Source organism: Callorhinus ursinus, unplaced genomic scaffold (assembly GCF_003265705.2).
Source record: "Callorhinus ursinus isolate GAN/ISIS: 27379988/994484 unplaced genomic scaffold, GSC_fseal_2.0 scaffold10, whole genome shotgun sequence".
Taxonomy (NCBI): Eukaryota; Metazoa; Chordata; class Mammalia; order Carnivora; family Otariidae; genus Callorhinus; species Callorhinus ursinus.
The window spans coordinates 15,951,320-15,975,662 of record NW_027397072.1 but is presented as its reverse complement, the minus strand read 5'-3'; the positions used below and the strand labels follow the sequence as shown (position 1 = coordinate 15,975,662).

Sequence of the window (24,343 nt, the reverse complement as noted above, 5' to 3'; positions counted from 1 at the left end):
ATATATATATATATATAAATTTGTTTTTTTTTTATATCAGGAGTATAACAGGCCATACTTTTATGTCCTTTTTGAAAAACATTGATAGGTTGTAAGATATTTCCATATTAATAGCTTTCCATAGCTTTTGTTTTTTATTAAAATGACACTGATGTAAAAAAAATGACATATAACAATTTAAGTCAAAGCAGAAAAAAACAAAGGAAAAGGTAAAATAATCTAATAACTTGTAAAATAATCTTATAACTCAGAAGTAATGATTGCTAACATTTAGGTGAACTTCCTTTTAGACATTTCTCCATGCCTATAAAATTGTAGATAGTTTTCCTTAAAATAATATCATACATGTTGTTCAGGAGCTTGCTTTATACCCTGTGGTGTATATTGCAGTCATGTTTCCACGTTGACGAACATAGATCTGTGTTATCATTTGTATTAGCAAGGGGACTGTAAAGTTTTTTTCTAATTGGTTATTAGTTATACACAAGAACCATTTTTGTTTTTGTATGTTTATAACTGACCTTCATTTAATTTAACTGATTACTATGTGGTATAAATGATGCAATTATGTTTAAAATGGTTGGATTTTATATAACTTATACCCAATTTCTAGACTTATAAGGCAAATTAGAACTTTAACTTGAGAGTTTTCACCTGCTGGGTGAAGAAATCCATATACAGTCTATTAATTCCGCAGTACATTTTAAAACTTTTTTTTTTTAAGATTTTATTTATTTATTTGAGAGAGAGAGAATGAGAGATGGAGAGCACGAGAGGGAAGAGGGTCAGAGGGAGAAGCAGGCTTCCCGCCGAGCAGGGAGCCCGATGTGGGACTCGATCCTGGGACTCCAGGATCATGACCTGAGCTGAAAGCAGTCGCTTAACCAACTGAGCCACCCAGGCGCCCCTCCGCAGTACATTTTAAAGAAAGATTGTATCTCTAGTATAGAAAAGGTGAAAATAAGATATGGCAGCTGTCAAAATAAATTTTCTGAACTGACAACTTAGAGGCTCATTGTGACTTCTTTTTTCTCAAAGTTCTGTCGTTTCGGTAAGACAAACAAAAAAAAAACAATCTGTTCAAAGAAACGCAAAGAAAAAAACATGATTTCATGCTGCTTTGCTTTTTTTACCAAAAGGAAACATGATGTTATCTTGAAAATTATGACTAACAGTATAATATTAGTTTACTTTTCTGGAAGGCCACAGAAATTTCTAATATATTGATATGAAAAAAAGGTGTTTCGACAACAATTTTTATTTTTTTGTCTGTGTGTGTACTTCTAACTGGCCCAGCATGCTCATCATTTGGTGGTGGTGGTTTTTGTGGCACCTGAGCTGTTGGCTAGCGTTACAGAACTGTGAGGTCATATAACTTACTTCCTTCTACCAGCGCTTCGATCGCCCACCATTGTTGTTGTTGTTTTTTTTTGAAGTTTATAAAAAGTTCATGTAGGTTAAACTAAAGCAGCTTAACAGAGATTCTTTGCCAGGCATGATCGTGATATTATGATTACTTCCAAAGTCTAAATGGTCCTCCTTTTCCTAGCTCTTCACCTGAGAGACTATGAAGACATTATCCCTGCCGTTGAGATCTACTCTCTGGTAGCCCTCTGCGCATGTGCCAGCAGAGCTTTTGGTACTTGTTCAAAAGCTTTTATTAAACTTGAATCTTTAGAGACCCTCAGTTCAGAGCAACAACAGCAATATGAAGATCTTGCTTTAGAAATCTTCACGAAACATACTCCAAAAGATAACAGAAAATCTGAACTGGACAGCCTTCTTGAAAGGTAGGCTGACTGTAATTAATATTTATTAGAAGCTGGGATTTCTGTAAGCGTAATAGCGTGATATAGTAATATAAGCATGAAATTTTGAAGTGATTCACCTTGAGATTATACCCTATTTTATATTTAGTCTTGTAAGTGTTATTAGTGCTTTATTTTCTCATTGTAAGAGAAGTTTTTAATTGAAACTTGCCTGGGGATGTTTTTCATCCCTTAATTTTTTAAGCGTAATAAATGGTTTAAGTAATTAGAAATTTTAAACTGTAATTCACCGTTTTTCTTCTTGTTTTTACAGAGGGGAAGGGAAACTGCCAACGTGTGTCGCCACGGGAAGCCTGATCACTGAATATCAATTTTGGATGTGCAGCGTGTGCAAGCACTGTGTCCTGGCGCAGGAAATAAGTAACTACAACTTCTGTCCCCTATGCCATAGTTCAGTGGGGTAAAGAAATGGCAAATTGCATAAACTGTAAAATATATGTAGCAAATACACATAGCTATGACCGTATATATAATAAGACTGGAAGATTTCATATTTTATGTGAAAATCAGCGTTATTTCATAGTTGTATTGTTACACAAAATTATATGTATACATAATACATATCTGTATATATATAATACAGATGTTACATATACATAATATATATAATTTTGTGTAAATATACTACTATGAAATAATATTGATTTTCATATAAAACATATGGAAATCAACCTTATTTCCTGTCTTTCTATCTGTTATGATTACATGGTACTATGAAAATATTCCAAATAAGAAATTTTTCTCACAGTTTCAAGGTTACTAATTCATCAAAAACCTTGGCAGGGGTGGGTGGGGGAAGCACGGGAGTGGGGCAAAGTTCAATTTAGGGAATTGACATAACCTGTGTTAGAAGGAGATTAAACAATTATAATATTAAAATGAGCTCTATTGTTAGCTGTATTTCATTAAATAAGTATCAAATGTCTTCTGTATTTTATTTTCAGAAGTGAGAAGGCACTTTAAGATATTTTTTTATAATTTGAATGGTTTCTAATAGCCTTATTTTTATATAGCTTTTCCTTTTTTATCTACCCTTTTAGCCTCATCTGAGAGATGGCCTTTAGCATTACTCTTTATATTGTGCAGAAAACTCGGCTGTATTTATAATGATAAAATCTATACAACAACATCCATTTTGTAGGTACAGTTTTAGTTGAAACATTGTTTCTAAGCAGGGCTCTTCATTTAAACAACTCCAGGGTGTGGGGAATGATTCTTTCTCGATAATGTGTCTGTTTTGACTTATCATCATTAATTAAAAAAGAAAAAATTGTAACCAGCAATGGGTAATTTCTTACCTGTTTTATGTAGCTAATAGTGTTCTTCATTTATTTCTCATAAACTGTGCCCTTTCATTTTGCAGCTACAGGCTAGACTCTAGCATTGTGTCATCACCATTATTTGCTCAAGAATGGCTGATGTTTAGTAGAGGCAGTAAATAAAGAGAAATATACCACATTGCTATTGCAGCTGCGATACGTAGGTTAGTCAGCCTCTCAAAGTGCTATGTTTTGAGTGCTTTAGAGACAAATTAAGCCTGTTGCGGATTGAGAATAGTGAGCTCTGAGAAGAGGTTTAGAGCCTAGATGAGCTTACAGTAGTGGGCTCATATGCCTAAATAAAATAAGAGGACCTTGGAAGAGTCCTAAAATAAGAGTCTTGGAAGTCTCTGTCTGTGTTCAAGGGCCTTGTGGGAAGTTACCATGATGCAGTGTTAGCCTCCAAATATACTACCAAGCAAGTCATTCCAGAAGTCATGGAGCAGAAAGTGGTACAGACCAATGAGGATGCTTTAATTCACAGGGTTTATTGAATCAATTTGAAATACACAGGAACAAGGAGAAAGTGATTGGGCAGATTAACACTGTTGTTAGGGTAGGGTGTCAGTGGAGTAGAAAGATTACATTACCTGAATTGTGAGTTCTGTTCTGTTCTTGTGTCCTGATTCCCATTCTGCCCAGTCAGCTTCCCCCTGATAGTGTGGTTACAGAGGACCAGAGCTGAGGTTTGAGCCAGGTGACCCAGTCATATGGAATGTGCCTAAAGCTAGTGATGGACACTTGCTCTATAAGAGGCTATGGGGCACGTATACCAGGTCACAGCCATAGGTTGCCAGTTAGTCGGCTGAGCAGTCACGGATTTGATTGGATTGTATCTCTTGGGCAGAGGACCGGCCAGAGTAAGTGTCACCAATGACTAATTGTATCAAGATCTCCCACATATTGAACACTATAGGTCTCATGCATATTTAGTGCATCATGAATAGTACATTGGTTGCCTTTTGTATTTTTAGTGCCTCTTTAATATGAGGTATGGTCATACATATATACTCTACTAACTTTGTCTAACACACCTCATAAATTACCTACTTATTTTTTTTTAAAGATTTTATTTATTTATTTGACAGAGAGAGACACAGCGAGAGAGGGAACACAAGCAGGGGGAGTGGGAGAGGGAGAAGCAGGCTCCCTGCAGAGCAGGGAGCCCGATGTGGGGCTCGATCCCAGGACCCTGGGATCATGACCTGAGCCTAAGGCAGACGCTTAACGACTGACTCACCCAGGCGCCCCATAAATTACCTACTTATTTAAGTTTAACACAGTTTCTCGGAGCCCTACGTGGGGCTCGATCTCACAACCCTGATATCGTGACCTGAGTGGAAACCAAGAGTCATTGTTCAACCCACTGGGCCCCTTACTTACATCTTTCTATAAGACTTTCTTTTTTCAGGATAAAACTACTCACTGCTTCATCAATGGAAGAGAAATTTTTAGGGATGTAGGGTGAGGGATTCCTGCAGGACTGCATGTTCAGAGTTGTGATTCTTAGTCCATGGTCTAATTCCTAATACGTCTTCTCTTTTCCCATCCCAGGAATCAGCTGAGAACTCAGATTGTCAATCCTCTAGACCTTACTGTACTTGTTGATTACACTCCCAGTAGCTTCAATTCCAATTCCATGTAGATGTGTGTATACATACATGTATACACACATATATACAGGCATATCTTTTCTACTCTCGTGAAAGTTTATGCCTGTTTGGGACTTAATCTCTGAAAGTTTTAGTGATCTGCCAGAATGTCTTGGGGACCTCTATCTTGCTTAAAAATAGTACTAGGGAGGGGCACCTGGGTGGCTCAGATGGTTAAGCATCTGCCTTCGGTTCGGGTCGTGATCCCAGGGTCCTGGGATCGAGCCCCACATCGGGCTCTCTGCTCATCAGGAGTCTGCTTCTCCCTCTGCCTCTCTCCCCTGCTCATGCTCTCTGTCTGTCTCTCGAATGAATAGATGGAATCTTTAAAAAAAAAAAAAATAGTACTAGGGAAAGACCTATAGTATGAGTTGACCTAATTCGGTGTAATCAGCATGAAGGAAATTTCAGGATAACAACACCAACAAACTCTCTCCTGTTGGATGAAAGGAGCAAAGAGAAGCAAAATGGTCTATATGTAACAAATACTTGGGGAGAAGTTGGACAGAATGAGGCACATATTGAAGACAGTATAATGAAGCAGTTATATTGTTTCTCTTCCTGTAAGAAGCATGTACTGACTCCATTTAAGTAATGCTGAGTTGCTCTTTATCACAAAACTTGGCCTGAATTATGTGAAGTTTCAGAGTAGAATTATATTACCTTTCAGAGCTCGAAAATACTTTGATAGGTCAAAGAATTGAGATGATGGGAACAACAGATAAAGTTTATAGTGATAAGCAATGTGCTTATCAACATTGTTGACCTATTATGCACAAATGCCGATTTTATTACACATTTTTTTTTTTGCTAAAATACACTTTGAAATGATCTTTTTGTATTCCAAGAGCCGAGATTTTAGGCTTTATGTGGCATTAAGTTAAAAAAAAGAAAACAATAAGCTTTGAAGTAAAAATGACTTGTATTTATCCCGTTTCCTTTATCTATAACTTAAGGATAACATGGTATTTGTTTTGTTTTGACTTAAATATTTTGGTGGGGGTTGGTTAGGAGAGTGTTGGGCTTCAGAGTGGTTGGGGGAGAAAGGGACAGTAGGTCCAGTAGATTTTTAATGTCATTTTTTGCTACCAAACAGAAAAAACAACTTTTTAGAAAGGTACGAGGCAAATGTCAGATGACTGGAGGTTGCAGTGAATTACTCTAGAAATCATACAGAGTTCTCATTTAGAAATGGGGGGAAAGTTATTTTACCAGACTTTTAAGAGAACATGGGAAGTACTTATTTGATAATGTTACAGCTCTAAGATATTGCTGCTGAATTTCTAAAATGAAAATGGCAATATTATGTTGCCCCCTACTGTCTAATCTTATGATTATTCTCAAGTTATTTTTTTAAGAAATCAATGCGTATTTTTTGAAAATAAACATATTTTTAGAAAAGTAACATATCCACAGTAGAAAACTACAAAAATACATAAAGAGTATTTATGAGAGATGAGAAGTGAAAATGGTCTTAATAACCTCTTTAAAATTAAAGGCATTAATTCATATTTTAGTTGAATTTAGGAGAAGAAAAAACAGGTCAAACTGAAGAAATTGCTGTACTGTAAGTTTTCTTCATGACAAGAGCTATTCTTAAGAAATTTCTCTAAAATTAAAAGAAACAGTAGACATGAAGAGGCTTAGAGTTAATATTTACTCACTTATTTGGCATAGCTTAAATTTCTAGTTCGTAAAATCTAGAGAAAAATGGGATACCACTCACACATCCTGTAATAGCTAAAATTAATATTGCCAAATATTGAAAAGGACATGGAACAACTGAAACCCTTATACACTGCTGGTGCAAATGCAAAATGGTAGACCTACTATGAAAAAGTTGAGTTTTAAAAGTTCTCTATATATTCTAGAGGAAAAAGTATATGTATGTGTTTGTGTGTATGTGTATTTTTTTCCCACTGGTCTAGTCAACAAGAGTGAAACTTTACGGAGGCCTTGGGGCCATGGGACTCAGGCAAGCGGTGGCCCTGTAGGGGAAGGAGGAGCCCAAGTAGGGACCTTATTTGACTTTCTTCTCAGGGCGTGGGTGGTTGGTGTGGCCACACTTTTTGCAGGAGTTGACAGAAGGAGGTTGCAGGCGAACATAACACTTTCAGCTGACCATCTTGTTGCAGCTGTATTTCTGGATGAGCTGGCAAAGGGGAGGGTTGTTGATGCTACTCCCCAGGCAAAGCACCACCTGCAAGTGGACTCTGTGAAGATTGATGTGAGAGGGAGGGACAGCATCTGAGCCTAGCCCCAGCACCAAAATCACAGGTTAGGCCCTCCAGTGTCCTGTAGACCAGCGCTTCTCAAGTGTGACACAGACACCATGTCAGAATCCTTTGTGTGTCTTACCAGTGGAGGACACACCAGCCCAGCATCTCCCACATTTCCCTTATCAGACACATGATTTTTGGATATTTTCTCCCATTCTCTGGGCTGTCTTTGTATTGTTTATAGTCTTTTACAAAAGTTTTAAATTTTCATGAAGCCCAATTTGTTTATGTTTTGTCTTTGGGGTCATATCCAAGAAGCTGCCAAATACAGTGTCACAAAACTGTTGCCTTATGTTTTCTTCTAAGAATTTTATATTTCAGCTCTTACATTTAGGTTTTTGATCTATTTTGAGTTAATTTTTTTATATAATCCATCTAATTTAATTCTTTTGAACGCGAATATCTAGTTTTTCCAGCAACATTTATTGAAAATACTCTCTTTATGCTAATACCATAGTGTTTTGATTGCTGTAGCTTTGTAGTTAAATTTCAAAATCAGGAAGTATTTGTTATTTTCAAAATTGTTTTTGGCTGTTTGGGATCCCTTGAAATTCCGTATTAACTTTAAGATGGATTTTTTTATTTCTGTAAAAACATCATTGGGATTTAGAAATGGATTCCCTTTAACTTAATGGTCCCTTTAACTTGAACAAAGGATGTCTTCCATTTATTTATGTGTAATTTTTTTCCAGCACTGTTTTGTAGTTTACATTGTACAAGTCTTCCACTTCTTGGTTAATTCCGAAATATTTTATTCCTTTTTGATGCTATTATAAATAGAATTGTTTCCTTAACCTCCTTCTCTGGATTGTTTTTTACGTAATTCTTACTTAAACATACTGTACTTAATAAATTACTATCTGGGTTTCCGCTTTGGCATTGACAGCCAGGGAATGTAAACTAACATAACAGACTGTCAGCACAAAATATTATTTAATGGATCCTTACACCATTCCAGAGGTTCGAGAAGTGTGCAATCTAGGCTCTTGGAGCTAATAAATGGTAATCTGAATTCGTAAGCTCGAGGGATTTCCACAGTGTCTCAGACTAACGGCAGCCACCCTCTACCAGGTGTTTTGCAAAGAGCGGACGCTGTAACCCCGAGGGGCGCTACGATAAGTCTGCGGGGCCCTGAGCCATTCGTGAGACAGACCGAGCTTCCTTCTGCTTCCGGCATGGTGAAGCTCCCTACCCCCACACCTCGCTGTAACAAAGGACAAGCTCTTCGCAACATCAGTCAACGGACTTGGAAACCAGTGTGGGCCCATCAGTCTACTGTTCTGGAAAAGGAAGCAGGCGGAACCAGCAGTAACAACAGACCGCACTTCAGAGGAGTCGGTCAGCCTTTCCCGGGCCGCCTGAGTTCCCTGCCAGCACCGTGTGATGGATCTCGCGAGATGATGGGTCCTCCGAAGGCACAAACTTCCCCCTTTGCTAAGCGCCGAGGTTTTGCGGTCAAATTAAATTCCGGGAGTGCGGAAGTGGCTCTGTGGTGCCGCCTCTAAACGCCCAGAAGTCAACCCCCTTTCTATACGGAACGCTAGGCCTCCGACCGCCATGGATGGGCAGCAAGGGCAACAAAGCCACGCAACGTTGACACTCGCCCAAGCTCACTTCAAGAAGGGCGACTACGCGGAAGCCGAAGCGCTGTATTCCGCTTACATTCGCCAGTACGCCTCTGCAGGTTCCGGGGGAGCGGCGCCCGGGAGGTAACTATCGCGAGAAGCGGGGCAGCGGCGCCTCCGGGAGGTGGGAGGCAGGGGTCGTCAGGTCCCTGGGTCAGCCCCCTGAGCGTTCTGGCCCCGAGGATGCAGCGGGCGACTGTTTGTCTTTCCAGAAGGGCGGCGAGGGGCGCCGGCTGCCTCCCCCCCGGTGGTCTTACTACGTTACTCACTCTGACCCACGACTTAGAGCGGATAGGGCTTTTCCACCTGTCATTTTAACAGGCGGCTGTCTGAGACCTGGAGACGGCGAGGTGACTCGCTAGTACATGGGACCGCGACTCCAGCCACCACCTCACCGCAAGGGTGTTTCGTTTTTCACGTGTGTGTGTAGTGGGAGGAGGATATCACTCGGTCTAAATCTTACCATTTCACCCATGCATTCATCCATGGATATTTCAAAACGCATTTCTAAATATTAAGGATTCTTACGGAAACAACCACAGTATCATTATTATTACGTGATTCCTTAATATGAAATATGCAGTGTTGGTTCCTGACTGATTAATAACGTTTTTGTTTGCCTGATTTTTTTTTTTTTTAGCAGTTTGTTCAGGTCAGGATGCACACCAGGTCTCTCAATCTGTAAGGCTCCCCCTTTTTTCCCCTTGAAGTTTGTTGAGGAAGCCAGTCGTGTGTCTTGAGAGTTCCCCATATTTTGGATTTGCTGAATTCATCCCCCTGATGTCATCTAGTACGGTCCCCTATCTCCTACACTGCTTGTGAGTTGGTAGTTAAATCCCGAGGTTTGATCCAATTCAGATCCAGTATTACGGCGAGCAGATGTTAGGTGGTGCTGTGTACTTTTGTTAGAAAGCATATACTACTGTCTTTCTTTTTGTGATATTAGCGACTTCACCTAATACCTGCTTGCCCAAAGTGCCTTGGATTTATGCCTGGATGTGTAGCATTTGTTGGTCCTCCAAATTTTGCCTTTGTTCTTCTTGATGCAGTGATGTGGACTGGGATGAGAAAGAACAGAGAGGAGTGGAATGAACAGCTTTTCGAGGGTTTTGAATCATCTGCACCATCACTCTTCTCTCCCTTCAAGGATTTGGTTTTTCTTGACAGGATGTCAGCTTGTCTTTTGTATGAGGCTTGCAATTCTTCTCCTGTTTGTTAAACTCATGTGGAATTAAACCAGAAAAATAAAATTGCTTTCATGTTTTGATAATACACCAAGGTAACAGTTAATAGAAATTTCTGAACAGGCAATAAGACCATCCCCTGAGCCTCCCCACCACAGCCCCCACCCCCCAAAAAAAGATTAGTAAACATAGAAAATGTAGTTTTCTATCATTTCTAGCTAATAGGTTTCAAAAAGTATTCATCAGCAACAGATAGACTGACACCATCTAGTTTCCTTTGCACCTTCAGCCTAAGAGCACCAATATGTGTTTATAGTAGATATAATATCTGCCTCTTCCCAACGCAGGGAAGAAAACTGCCATGGTTTGCTAGAAGGTTGCTCAGCATGCCTGAATGAACCTTCCAATTTCCTTATAGTTCTGAAATTCTTCTAGGAACTCATGAATTTAAAATGGATTCTGTCATTTCAGATTTTTTCCTTAAAAATATCTTTTAGCTTAAATTTATTTTTTAAAATAATGGGTCACTGAACCATTTTGAAGAAGCATTTACAATTTTTGCCTGCCTGCCACTGAATGGTTTATAACATTTTCTTTTCATATCCCAAAGTGCAGCCTTAGTCATAAACCTTCCAAGTTTTTTTTTTTTTGCTAAAGTTTGCAAATGGAAAAAAAATCCACATTTGTATTAGGAAATTAAATACTAGTATGATAAATACTATCATTACAAAAATCTTAATATTGTCAAAAACATTTCGGCTTCAATGATTAACCCACATCTTTTAAAATATGAAGGAGTTTCCACATGAAAAGTAGGCTTTTAGAATTTGTTGTAATGAGATCTAATTCTAAACCGAACTTTCTATGATCCTCTGAATATAAGAAACTCATAACAAAGTTTCGAAGCTTAAAAATTGAATGTCTGAAACCTTTGTGGAGTCCTGAGGCTGCAGTTTTCTTAAAAGCCTTTACGGGGGTTACAACGATAGTGCTAGTGACGTCCAGAAGCATGCTTGCACCCAGTCTCTGTCATAGCTCCCAGAAACAAGTTTTCTCGTGTTGGAGTAGTCCTGTCCATCGTTAGGGAACTTAGACTTGAAGGAGACCCCTGTGAGTACCTCTTGTGGTAGCAGTGGTTGCCGTGCCTGTCAGATCTCAAGGGTCTAGATACTAACAGAAGTCTCTTTTTACTAGCATGGACTGCAGCCTCGATCTTTTCTGAGGACTGTACTTTGCACTAGGGGGCATAATGAAGAAATGACAGATGAGTGTAGCCTGTGCCTTTTCTCTTTGGTTCAAATGTGAGAATCCCTTTGGAAAAAAAGAAAGGAAAACAGAATTGTGTCTGACACAGAGCAGAATCCGTTCGTGTTCTCAGTGCAAACGAATCGCCTGGCAGGGGAGGGTTGACCTGCTGAGCTGGTGGCTGGTCAGAGCTGCCCTTACTGGAGACCCTGCCCACCCAGAGCTCCCGGGGCAGCCTCTGGAGCCTTCAGAAGCAGAGCCCATTGGGCACACAGGACCCCCAGAATGAACCTGAGCCCCGATGTCCTCCTCGTAGGAGGCCAGTGTAGCCTTGTGGGCGATCCCAGCTGAGACGGGAGGGAAGGCAGCTCTATCCCTTCCTTGGGCGACAGCATGTTGAACCTTCACTTATGGTCAACTTGTATTTCTTTATTGGTGAAAAGTGATTTAAACTCTCATTTTTGGCGGGATCACTTAGAACTTTGAGAATAACATTGATGATTCACTTTGTGGTATGTCCATTGCAAACTGGAGCTCGGGGCTGGCTTTTCCTCCTTGCTCGGCGTGAATCTGATCTTTGCCCTGCTGGTGCGTGCTTAGAAAATGAACAGTCTTTTGAATATTGAATTCTGCAAAACAAGTTGACAATGCACAAGGGCTTTGAGCACATTATAGAATTAATGTGGTTTTCGGACTGACGGGTAGCACTGCCATGCTACAAAGTAGATCATGGGATTAAACAAAAATTCATTCCATTGCCTTATTTCTTTACACTTCGTTTCTTCAGCTTGGTTTTTCAGCGTAGATACTGCATGTTATAGGCTACGAAGGTTGACAAAACCCAAAAGAGAATGAAGGTGGAAATGAGAGGAATTTGCTAACACACGTTTTTATGTGAACTTTTTGTTTAAAGCAAATATAGCCCTGAGGATTTGGCTACTGCATTTAATAACCGGGGGCAAATCAAGTACTGCAGGGTTGATTTTTATGAAGCCATGGATGACTACACATCGGCCATACAAGTCCAACCCACTTTTGAAGTTCCCTATTACAACAGAGGGTTGATATTGTATAGGCTGGGTAAGAATTTTTTTTCCCTTTTGCCCTGGACTATATTTTATGAATTCAGAGCTCTCAAATGTGAAACTAATGTAGTAATCATCAAGTCTTAAAGTCGTGTAAAATTTGGGTGTAGAGCCCAGAACAAAGGAAGCATTTATTTTAGGCTTCTGGTAGGCTTTACAGATCACAGTGGAGCACTGGGGTGGGGATTGGACCTGGCGCCGGATGAGGGTGACCCCATTACTTTGAGGACAGTGTGGATGACCACCTGTGAAACTTTTCTGAGTTAAAATTTTTAAAGGCACACAAGACAATATGAAGTGAAGGGGTTTTAGATCTTTGGATTAAAGGGACTGTAGGTATTGTTTCTTTTTTAAAGTGTTAAAAAGAATACTAATTTCCTGTTTCTTAATTTTACTGTAATCATGTAAAATAGGTGATAGGATTTTGTTGAGATTTTATGATGATTTATGCTATTTCCCTGTTAAATCTCAAGAAATAAACCCAGAGCTAATTTTAAGTGTTCATTTAAAGCTAATTTAAAATTTTAATTTTAATTATTCTACACGGGCATGGAAAGTTACTTTGATATACACATCCATATGTCGTTATTAAGAGGAAAAAATCCTTTACTAGGTGTGGTTGAAAGCTCATAAATATAAAAGCATGTGTATCTGAACTTTGTTATGAATAATGTATAGAAATACTCAGTTTTATTATTCTTTTTCATTTTTTGGGTTCTGGTACAGGATACTTTGATGATGCTTTGGAAGATTTCAAGAAGGTATTAGACTTAAATCCTGGATTTAAAGATGCTACTTTGAGCTTAAAACAGACTATTCTAGACAAAGAAGAAAAACAAAGAAGAAATTATTGAAAAAAAATTATTGCAAGTTTTAACCTAATTAAAATATTGACTCATAATCCTTATAATGCCTGGCATCTCATTCCTTATAATGTAAAGTAGGTATTGAGCTATTTTGATTTATATTTAAGATAAAGAGATTCATGCATTAGCACCGAAAGTTAGATAATCTATTTAAAATAGTTAATTTCAGATTGAGTAACTATGTTGAATAAGTGTGCTTTTCATAAAGTGTAAATAAATAATAGCAATGCATAGTTGTATGTTATTGCAGTAAAATATTTAAAGAAATGTGTGGCATTTTCTTCCGTAAAACTATATTTTTTGTTATTTTCATTCCCAACTTTTTATTTAAAAAACTTGACATCTGGACTGAGCCACCCACGCGCCCCTTCTCTTGGCTTCTCTTCTCTTTTCCTTACTCTTGACTGGGGTCAGATGGAATATGAAAAAAGCAAAAAACAAAACAGAAAAAGCCCAACTCTGTAAAAGAATTTATTTGGTTTCTTGGATTCAATGATTCTTCATCCTTTATCGGAAAAAAATAAAATCACTGAAGGTCAGAATCAGCACTTGGTGGTTAGAACCCAGATACTTATTTTTCCCCTTTCTTATTACTGGAAATAACTGGTCAAAACTTTAGGCGTTACACAGATTCTAAATTTCTGATTTACTAAATAATACCTTTGTTATGTGCCTTCAAGGTATTCTTTTATGTGTGCTATTGCTTAGATTTCTCCTATTTTAGTATTTCTACTAAAAATGTACCCAAACTGGGTCATCTTCCAGCTTTTCTCTCTGCGAAAACAAGGCAGAAAATTGTGGTTTGTTACAAAGTAAGGTAAGATAGAGTAAGTGGATGGAAGTTACTTTTGAGCTTAGAGAATTGCTTTTACACTAATTAAAAGCCTGGAGCTATTTATGTTTTTTTCTGAAACCTAGAACTGAATGAAGCCAACGGACTTTCTGATAGCCAAGTACAGTCTGCTGGTGGAACGGCAAACTCGGTTTTCCAGTCAGCTTTTAGTCATTACCTATTTGTCATCTCTTGGATCTTCTCTGGTTTCTCTGTCTTTCACTGGCTTAACTTCCCCTCACTCACCACATAGTCTCCCCCCGCCCCCACCGCCCATTTTGCAGGTCTGAAGTCTTTCTCAGTGGGCGTGGTAGATGCCAACCTACCTTCAGGGCAAATCAATTTGGCATTTACGTGGATTTTAGTATCCTCTCTGCCAAGCCTAATCCCCCTTAAAACTTTAACTCAGAGTTTCTAAACCTCTTTCTTGCCTGACAACCTTAATTTGTCCCTGAAAATGTTTCTAAGTGAAAAGCTATTACGTGCAAAAAAAAAAGCCATTAATTTAATTTAATTTAAATTAAAAAAAAAGATTATATTTATTTGACAGAGAGAAAGGAAGAGAGAGAGGGAGAGTGCACAAGCAGGGGGAGTGGCAGGCAGAGGGAGAAGCAGGCCATGTGGGGCTCCATCCCAGGACCCTGGGATTATGACCTGAGCCAAAGGCAGACGTTTAACTGACTGAGCCACCCAGGTGCCTCAAAATCCATTAATTTTAATAGAAAAAAATTATGAATTCCATTTTAGCCCAAGATACCCAAATACTTTTCACAGCTAGAAAAATACATTGAGTAATGAAGACAGTGTATATGAGTAATAGTTTGAAATAACATATTTACAACAGTTACATCCGGTATGATGGCATGAATGCTCACTGCACTCATTTTTTTCTTTCCGTACTATTTTTAAAACGCTTTATTGAGATATAATTTGCACAGCATACAGTTCACACTTAAAGTGTACAATTCAGTGGTTTTTAAGTATATTCCATTTCTGTACTGCTTTTAAAACCAATTTTTCAAGGTTTTTGGGTCTCATTGTCCTCTTGCCAACTGCACTTACTGAAGTTAAAAGAGAAAAACACTTTGGGGCAAATTAAGGGCTACATATTAATAGAGTCCTTCACGATACCGAAGAGCTTACAGACAGAACAGATGGAGAGTCCTGAAGGATCGTCTCATCCAGCTAAGTAGCACAACGCCAACGGGTGCTGGGGAAATGGGAGGGTATGCATCTGCCTGAAGCTGAGGCACCGGAATTTCACTCTTCTAGCGTATTTAACGACTGTATTCGAGTGAACAGATTGCTATTTACAAAAATTATTGACAAACACATGGTTCAACTTCTCAAGATCCTAGTGAATAGTGAACTGAACGATCACTACATGAGCTAGGTATGTTATTGTGACAGCGTCTAGATAAATTCATGTTTTGGTGTTTTCTATATTTCTCAGAAATGGGACAAAATCTGGGAAAGTGATTCCAATTTACATGGCATTTGGTCAGAGAGAGATTTGTTAAATTTCACGTCTAATGGTAGGGGACTTAAAAAAAAAAACACTTCCATTCTTTCCAAAAAAGGAAAGGAGGTGAGAAATACACTTTTTTTTTTGAGAAGCAATTGGTAAGATTTAAAAACGTAGTTTATATCTCTTAAAATCACAAGGAGATAAAAGGACACATCCAAGTAGCAAAAGACAAATGAGAAAAACCCACAAGGGAAGCCCCCAAAGCAGAAATTATGAGCTGTGAGTGTACATTAACGCAGTGAGGGAAGAACTCAGCAGGGCGCTCCCAGGCTTGTGTCTGTCAGCATCTCATCTCACGTGCAATAATGCAGGGAAAAAGTCTTATTTTTCATGGAGGATGAAGCTGAGGCTGAGAAATTCAGTAACTTGCCCAAAGTCATGTTCCAAAATCCATGAAAACATTCGAAACTGCAGTTAGTATCAATTGATTTTTGTTGTTGGCATCAACTCAAAGCAGATATGAGAACTCTTTTTTTCTTTGATCCTGATACAAAATTTCAATTGCTTGTAAGTTATTTTTAGCATCCATCAAGGTGAGTAGCAAAACAGTATTAAAATTAGTTTTTAGCATGGAACATTATTGCAATTCTAGACTTACTTGTTGGTAATTTTCCTTCCTGATTGAAAACAGACACAGAAGATGGTGAAAAGCAGATTAATATTAAGAGCAAACTCCATTTGGAAAATGGAAAGACTCAGCTGCCAATATGTAAATTTGTTTCTTATTTTAAGAAAAAGTATCCAACATCTATAAACAAGGCAAAAAGAAGATTGCATATCCTTTCAATATTTATCCTGAGCACAGCCTAACAGACCCACCCAGGGACTGTTTAATTCTCTGAAATTACATGTAATTTACAGACTTTTGTCCAGAGAAGATGCAACTGATTTCTTTCTGGTAGAAATGATGACCTAAAGATCATGATATCATGGTTTTATCACCCTGGAGGACATTAACTATTTTTGGTTCTAGGTTAACCTAGTGACTTAATTCCCCAATTCGTCATTGACTATAAATACTCAGTTCCTCAAATGCTCTTTTATCATCTGTTTGTTCTCTCATTCATGAGTCAAGTAGACATCTGTCATGTGTTCATTCTGTTTTCTTAGTTTGCCATTATATAGTCTCTTATTTCTCACAGGACTAAGAGAAAAGAGGGACTAGAAGTTTCTACTGCCTGTTTATTTGAAATTTCAATCATTCTTATTTGGATTATGAGAAGTTTAATTGAGCTCTGACTGAAGCAGAGTATAGGGAAGGCCTTAACCGTAAATCACAGCACATGTAAGTACTCCTTTGAAAAGTAGGCAAGAGCACAGAGAATGTGGAAAACAAAGGTCTCTCCACCCCCAGGCCCTTTCCCGTTCTCACGCTGCAAAAAGAACCACTGTGAAGTTGTATCTACCCTTCCATTCCTTTCTTGATGGACCAATACACAGACACACGTATGCATGGACATGCACAGATTAATGGCATACATATCATTCATCATGGCATACACATCAATCATAAATTCTCGATGATCTTGGACATTCTTCTATGTAAGAACATAGATATCGGCCTCATTCTGCTTGGAGCCATGATTTAAAAAAAAACAAAACCACATTAAGAATGCTTGCCAATTTTCTGTTATAAAATTAATAATGAATATAGTAATACAAATTAAAACCGTACAGGAGGGCTAAATGGAGACTAAGGCCCCCCACCTCCCCACTCCCCTCCAGAGGTGACCACTTTAACGAGAACAACTGGAAACAGCATCAAACTGCTCGCTTTCCTGTTCCCACCACTCACATCTTTAAAACATTAGTTTGAGTTCTTTTCACCACCTCTGTGGATCTGTGCCCTCTAGGCAATTCTGGCCAGTTTGTACCAAGAATACCTCTGAGTCTAACCTCTTGGCACCACATCTACCGGAACCTATGTGCACTTTTTTAGAGTGCTCTAAGAGTGGAGTTGCCGTGGTGCGACCTCTCAAGAGCCCCGTCTGGGACAAGCTCAGGTTGCACCGTGGCAACTCTGCTCCCCGCTGCTGCTGGGGCCAGACCCCTGCCCCAGATGTCCAGCAGCAGTGGCAGCACAGACCTGGAGCCCAGCGATTCTCGCCGCCTCCACTGCTACCACCCCGGCCCCACTGCGCCCTCCCCACCCCCCCCCTTTTCTTTTTGCAGGTCTCCCAACTGGTCTGCCTTGGCTCCCACCCGAGTGGCTTGTCTGTCAGAGTAAGCAGCAGAGTTTCCCCAAAGGCCTTTGTGCTGGTTGTGACCCCCTGCCTCTCATGCCACCACCGGCCCTCTCCTCTCCTCCAGGCCTTTGATCCTCTGTCACCCGACTGGTGGGGCCCTCTTCTGACCGCCCAGTTGAGACACGCAAATCCCCATCGTGCTCCTCACCTCACTTTTTCTCTGTCTCCCCATACCATGTGTTTATTCCTGTTGTCTCCCTGTCTTCTCCTACCGGAAGCTGGGCTACTCCAGGGTAGGGATTTTTGTCTGCTTTGCTCATGTGCCATCAACAGCACCTCGCACGGAGCCTGGGACACAGAGGGGCCTCAGGTATGTTGAGTGGATTAAGTAATCAAATCTGCTCATTAACTGTAGATCTTCAGATTCATTGCTGGTTATTAGGTATGGGGCGGACAAGTGTTTGATCCCTTATTTCTCAGTTGATCTTGAAAAGGGGCCTGATTTGTAGTTGTTATTTTTTTTTAAACATCACAAATATGATTTTTTTATTTGTCACCATTAAATGTCTGACTTTTGAACAGATTCTTGGACTGGTGGCTCATATCCAGCTCATTCAACTTTAGCACCGGTCTCATCCCCAGTAGCTTTTCCAGAACTACTACCTTCACCATGAAGCTCCATGAGCTTTCCCAATTCAAACTTGGGCTTCTTCAGCATTTTTACTTTTCTAACGAAGACATCATGAAGTGGATAAATAGACTGATAAGCCTTTTCTATATCTTTTCCGATGCTATCTGGAATCAATTTATTGACCACTTCTTTCAAGTCATTTATTTGCACCTCTCAGGTCATGATTTCCATCATCTTTTTCCGAATTTGATGGACCTGTTGGTGCTGAGCATAAGAGGTCTTCCGAATCTGATTATTGCGTTTTTTAGTAAAACCAACACAAAATAGACGAAGCAAATAACCATCGGTAGTCTTGACATCAACATGAGCTTCGGTCATGGTCTGCCATTTTTTGACCATGGAGCACATTTTGTCACGGGTAAGATCCATGCCATGGAAATTAGTCAGGCAGTTTTTGCCCTGAACATCCTCAGTAATTAGCTTGAATTTTCTAAATGCAACTTCATCATTCTGCAAATCAGCAAGGCTCACTTCAAAAACCCGACCCTTGAGGCCATCAGATGCGATTTTGGTTCCTTGAGTTCTTGTGACTAATGTTTTTCCAATATTTCTTATATTGAACATAGCTGGTGCTTTCACATCATACCAATCTTTCTTAGAAAATGGATCGACCACTTTCTTCTTGGCTCCCTTTTTGCTGCCTTTCGTAAGGCGCTTGTTCTTGCCGACTGCTGTGGCGCTGCTCAGGGAGCCAAAAGGTGTAGTTGTTATTTTAAATAGCTCACTGTTTTAGTTTGGAGGAAGAAAGTCCTCTAAAAGACAAGGTTGATTCAGCAAGGACTTTATGTTTTAATAGGGCTTTATAACAGGTACCTGTTACGGGTTGAATTGTGTCCCCCAAAAAGATATGTTGGAAGTCTTAAACATCAGTACCTCCGAATGGGACGCTATTGGGGAAGGGGGCTTTTGTGATGTTAACTAATAAAGGTGAGGTCATATTGGGGTGGGATGGGCCCTTAATCAAGTATGACTGATGTCCTTCTAAGAAGGGAATTTGGACTCAGACACAGGGGAGAAGGCCATGTGGATATGGAAGCAGCCATAAGCCAAGGGCCACCTGGGGCCACCAGAAGCTGGAGGAGGGCAAGGAAAGATCCTCTTGTAGAGCCTCCAGAGGGAGCATGGCTCCATTGTCACCTCGAGGTCAGACTTCGAGTCTCCAGAACTGGGAGCGAATGCATTTCTGTTGTTATCGCTCCCCAGTTTGTGGTGCTTTGTTATGGTGGCCCTGGGAAACTGAGCCAGCATCTCATAAATATTAGTTCAGTTTCCAAATGACAGGCATCTTACACGTATGCCTTGGTGTGCTTGCACCCACAAATGCCACTCTGTGCAAGGAGGAGCAAACATCTGGTGAGAATGAGCCTATCAACTAAAGATTTCCAAGGAAGGGGAGTGAAGGAAGGGGCCTTATTTCCCTTTCTCCTTACTCAATCAGGAGAGGGGCTCATGACCAAGGACCCTACAAAACATGCTGGTTTGTCCTGGCTGTCCGCTGAGAAGCTCATAACCACCCTGTGTGCCTTCAAGACACTCAACTCTTGGAGGACAGAGGCTCTTCTGGCTTGAGACCAAGAAGACAAGTGGGAGTCCTTTGAGGCTGCCAGGCAACAAGCCATTACAACAAGCCAGGTGAGACACCATCCAAGTTGGCTGAGCGGCAGGATTGGGAGCTGCCAGTGGGGCTCGGGAAACAATCATCATTTGCATTATGAAGACCGGCTGCTGGTAGACTTATTGGAACTGGAGCGGCCTTTTGAATGGGGTGGAGAGGAAGTGGGCGAATGGAGTGAGGCGCCTGTGGCGGGGAGCCCATGCCCGCATCTGTCACTGATTGCCAGGGTGTGACAATGGCCAGTGTCTTCTCTACCCTTGTTAACCTCCTCCCCCACCCTCCTTTCTCTGCTTCCAGTGTTCTCTCCCACAACACCCTCTTTCCCTCATTTACTCAAGTCCTGCCCATTCTCAAAGCTTCAACAACTACCATGAACCCTTCCCTGCTGATACCAGCCCAGAGTCCTGTTATAAACCTTATTCTCCAGGGTGTCATTACGATCTAGACAGAGCACCTTTGCCACTGAAGGTGGTCCGCAGACCAGGAGTGTTGGCATCAACCGGGTCTGTATCTCAGAGTGTGTTCTCAGAGTGTGTTTCACCGGCCCCCCAGAAGATGCTGGTGCACACCGAGGCTTGAGAACCACTTGTCTATATCATTCGGCTCAGCATCTGATTATGCTCTTCCATTTCCTGGGCGTTTGTCACCCCCCACCCCGAACTGGGGACCCTGAGGACCGGAACCACATTTGTATGTGTCTCTCTGGCGCTTGGCCCAGGTGTAAGCCCAGGTGCCTGACGGCCATGGGTGTCTGATCACTGTCTCTGCCCCATCTGTTCTATTCGTGCAGTGGAAGAGGGGAGAGGAGGGAAGGACAGATGCCCGGAGACTTCCCTTGGCTCTCCTGACCTCTCAAGGACTTGAGTTTCTCTGGGAGGGTGGGCGGTATGTTTCCTCTCTCAAACTGGAGATCACATCGGTACCATGGAATTTGGCATGATGGTTAATACTGAGTTATCACACCGGGGCCTGCCTTGATCCAGGATTCTGTCTGCAATAGTTTTATGTGGGATTTCCTCCCTGGAAAAAGTCACTGCTGTTGAGCAAATCAAGCAATGCTGGCTCACTGTTCCTTTTTTCTGGATCAATATGTCCTTCGTCTGGGCGAGTAGCAGTGGCTAGCCCTGCTGGCTTACAGTATCCGTGAGAAGGGTTTTCAGACATGACTAATGTATAGCCTCCTCAGGCTTCCTGCTCACGGGCTCTCCTAAAACACTGCCATGCTCCAGCCCCATCACTTACACCACAGCCAGCCGTCCCGGGCTGGGGAGCAGCCTGTCCTCGCCTCAAGTGCTCTTCCTCCTTGGTCTGCTAGCGCTCACATTTCTAGACATAATTCCTTTTGAATTGCTTAATGGGCATATAATTTTAATCAGAGTCATATGACACTTGTGCTGGAGGGAACTTGAGAAATCATCTCCTTGATTTTTATGTATCTTTTGCTTATTTAAAAGACTTTATTTTGTAGAGTTCTAGGTTTACGACGAAATTCAGAGGAAGGTACAGAGATGAACATACACCTTCTACCCTCCATGTATGCATAGCTTCCCTCATGACTGACATCACTCCCCAGATGGTGCCTTTTCTTTTTTTCTTTAACCAAGGATGAACCCAATGGACACATACATCCTCGTCACCCAAAGTTCATAGCTTACCTTAGGGTTCACTCTTCATAGTGCACATTCTGGGCATTTGGACAAATGCCTGAGGACATACGTCCTAAAAATCCTCTGTCCTAAAAATCCTCTGCATGTTGCCTTTTCCTTCCCCTGCCCCCTCCCAGTACCCCTTTATTTTATAGATAGACAAACACATGCAAAGTTTGTGCAGATGGTTAACAACAGAACGTGAGTCCTTCTGAACCCTCAGTTTAAGAATAACAGTGGCTTCTAGTTAGTGAAGCACCTTGGTTTATACTTGTTTTCTCTCATCTTGATGCCAAATCTTGAGCTGCCTCCAGACGCCATTCTTTGCCTGGGACCATCCTCCAGAATGGGAACCCCACAGCCCCAGCCCTGTGCTGAACTGTGCGAGGGTCCGGGAACCTGATGCAGAGAAGCGTTAGGTGCCCAGGCACCCAGATCACACCCCTGGGTAGAGAGGGCACCCCAAGGCACAGGCAGTTTGTGGGGCTGCAGGAAAGGAAGCTGGCATAAAGAACTTCGGGAGGGTAGAGGACAAGGGGGAACGTAGACCCAGTGGTGTTTCCACCTGTGTAAATGCGGGTGATAATTTTACCTGTGAGCATGGGAAGGGGATCCATAAATTCACATGAAACTAGAGGTACAAGAGGAGGAGGTCTACTGGGATGAGGGTCAAGGACTAGTTAGAGAAACTTCCAGTAAGACAAATGCCAGTCATCTTCCATGTGTTCTCACGTAGGTCTCATGATATCCCTTCCACATTGACAGAATTTCTATTTTACCAGAAGGGAAGAGTCCTGACTTAACTTAGTTTTCAATTAGCCTTTAATTAGGCTGGAGACAAAGTTCGGAGAAAGTTCCAGATTCTTCTTTTCCTTGTCCCTAAGCTGCCTCTGGGGTGACCAGCTTGTCTTGGTGCTTGCCCAGGACTTCCTTGGTTTTGAGCCTGGAAGTCCAGCATCCTTGGAGCCCCCTCAGTCTGGGGCAACACTAGCTCCTCCCTCTTTTTGCCTCCTAGGGGACTGGCCATCTTGACGGGAGCCCCCCTGGCTCCCACAGGGCCTGGGTCAGGCCTTCTTTGCTCAGCTGACTGGTGCCGGAGCCGGGGCAGGCGGCCCGGAGTCCCCAGCCCCAGGCTGCATGCCGCCCCCATCCCACTGCATTTTGCTGGGCATGCTGGTCCCCCACAGGAGAGTGCTGTCTGCCTGTTCTACCTTAGCCCAGACTAAGAGGTTGACAAACAGGAAGAGAAGCGACTCAGTCATTGGGCAAACCAACACCTGCTGTTTCCACCTTGGGACAAATTTGGGTGCAAGGGTCAAAACTTACTCAGATTCAGCTCAAGGCAAAACTTTAAGAATACAAGTTTCACAAACAGAGGTTGCTGGAGGGGGAAGGGGGTGAGGGGGATGGGGCCACTGGGTGATGGGCATGAAGCAGGGCACGTGATGGAATGAGCGCTGAGTGTTATAGGCAATGGATGAATCACTGAACTCTACCTCTGAAACTGATAATACACTATACGTTAATTAAATGGAATTTAAATAAAAATAAATTAATTAATTTTAAAAAAAGGATACAAGCGGGGCGCCTGGGTGGCTCAGTCGTTAAGCGTCCGCCTTCGGCTCAGGTCATGGTCCCGGGGTCCTGGGATCGAGCCCCACATCTGGCTCCCTGCTCCGCGGGAAGCCTGCTTCTCCCTCTGCCACTCCCCCTGCTTGTGTTCCCTCTCTCGCTGTGTCTCTGTCAAATAAATAAATAAAATCTTAAAAAAAAAAGGATACAAGTTTCATGGGGTCCTCGAACAAGCTGCCTGAGCGGGCTTGGGGAGGGGGAAGGTGTGGGAGTGGGTTGCCCACCTGCCAATCTGCCCAGCCCAGCATCCCCAGTGTCTTGAGGGGCCCAGTAAACAGCACTGGGGTTTGAACCAGACAGGCACATTTAAAGGGGATGTTGGGCTTCTTTGGAAGAAGGACTAAGTTGGAGAATTTAGCTTAGCAAGAGCACGAATGCTCTTCCAACAACAGAGCCTTAGAACCAGGACGCGTCACCTGCCGGCAGGGCCTGGCCCTGCCGTACTGTGGTCTCAGGTGAGATGCATAGCGGGGAGGGGACCAGTGAAGCAGACGCTGCAAGTGGGCTCCCCCCCCCCCCCGGGAGAGTGAGGGAAGAGAAGAGGTGACGCAGCTATGCATCTGGGTTCTGCAACCCCACTGCCCAGGGAAGTGGCTGCGAGGTGCTGGGGGTGGGGGGGGCACTGCGTGAGGTCAGGAGGTGGAAGGGTAGAAGGAAGACCCTGCTAGTAGGGCCCCGCCCACCCCCATGGGAGGAGGTTTCAGGAGCCAGGGAGCAAGCCAAGCCGCTCCTCTCCTCTCCCTCCCGACAGTGTGGCTGCAGCTGCCTTGGGTCATGGCCAGGATCCACACCACGGGCAGGGCGGGCTAGGCCTTGAGCTCCTTGGGGGTAGAGACCCCTTCCCCTTTCAAGAAAGCTCTGGATTGCTACTTCCTGGCTGAAGCCTTTCTCACGCTCCTCAGAGCTACTCCCCCTTCTCTGAGTTCTTCTGCCAGTCTGTTTAGACCCACTACTGACGGCCTTTCCATTTTTAAAGCACTTCCAGAGTTAGTGATTACATGCAAATCCTGTCTTCTTAGGGCCCCTTTAAGAATCTCGTTTATGTAAACCAATGCTTGCACTTAAACTGTGTTCTTCCTTTTCAATGCTCTTGATGATGACCTGGGCCTAAGGTCCTCCACGGGAAGAA

The 24,343-nt window shown here is 41.9% G+C and overlaps 2 protein-coding genes and 1 pseudogene across 3 annotated transcripts in view; 2 read left to right on the top strand and 1 right to left on the bottom strand.

Moving 5' to 3' along the window:
* WDR35 (WD repeat domain 35) overlaps positions 1-8,140 on the top strand; it is a 63,225-nt gene extending 55,085 nt beyond the window's left edge. Inside the window, exons 27-28 of one of the 2 annotated variants that reach the window (XM_073897028.1) lie at positions 1,550-1,790; positions 2,083-8,140. In XM_073897028.1, the coding sequence (XP_073753129.1) occupies positions 1,550-1,790; positions 2,083-2,233 (392 nt within the window). In that variant the 3' untranslated portion in view covers positions 2,234-8,140. The remainder of the gene's footprint in view (positions 1-1,549; positions 1,791-2,082) is intronic. The other variant, XM_025867786.2, reaches the window with a different exon arrangement.
* Positions 8,141-8,511: 371 nt separating this feature from the next.
* Positions 8,512-13,119, top strand: TTC32 (tetratricopeptide repeat domain 32). Its single transcript, XM_025867788.2, has 3 exons — positions 8,512-8,788; positions 12,047-12,213; positions 12,945-13,119. Exons 1-3 carry the CDS (start codon positions 8,637-8,639, stop codon positions 13,070-13,072), a joined length of 447 nt encoding a protein of 148 aa, XP_025723573.1. The 5' UTR covers positions 8,512-8,636; the 3' UTR covers positions 13,073-13,119.
* Positions 13,120-18,223: 5,104 nt separating this feature from the next.
* Positions 18,224-19,502, bottom strand: LOC112820794 (small ribosomal subunit protein eS1 pseudogene; annotated as a pseudogene).
* Between the last annotated feature and the right edge of the window lie 4,841 nt (positions 19,503-24,343).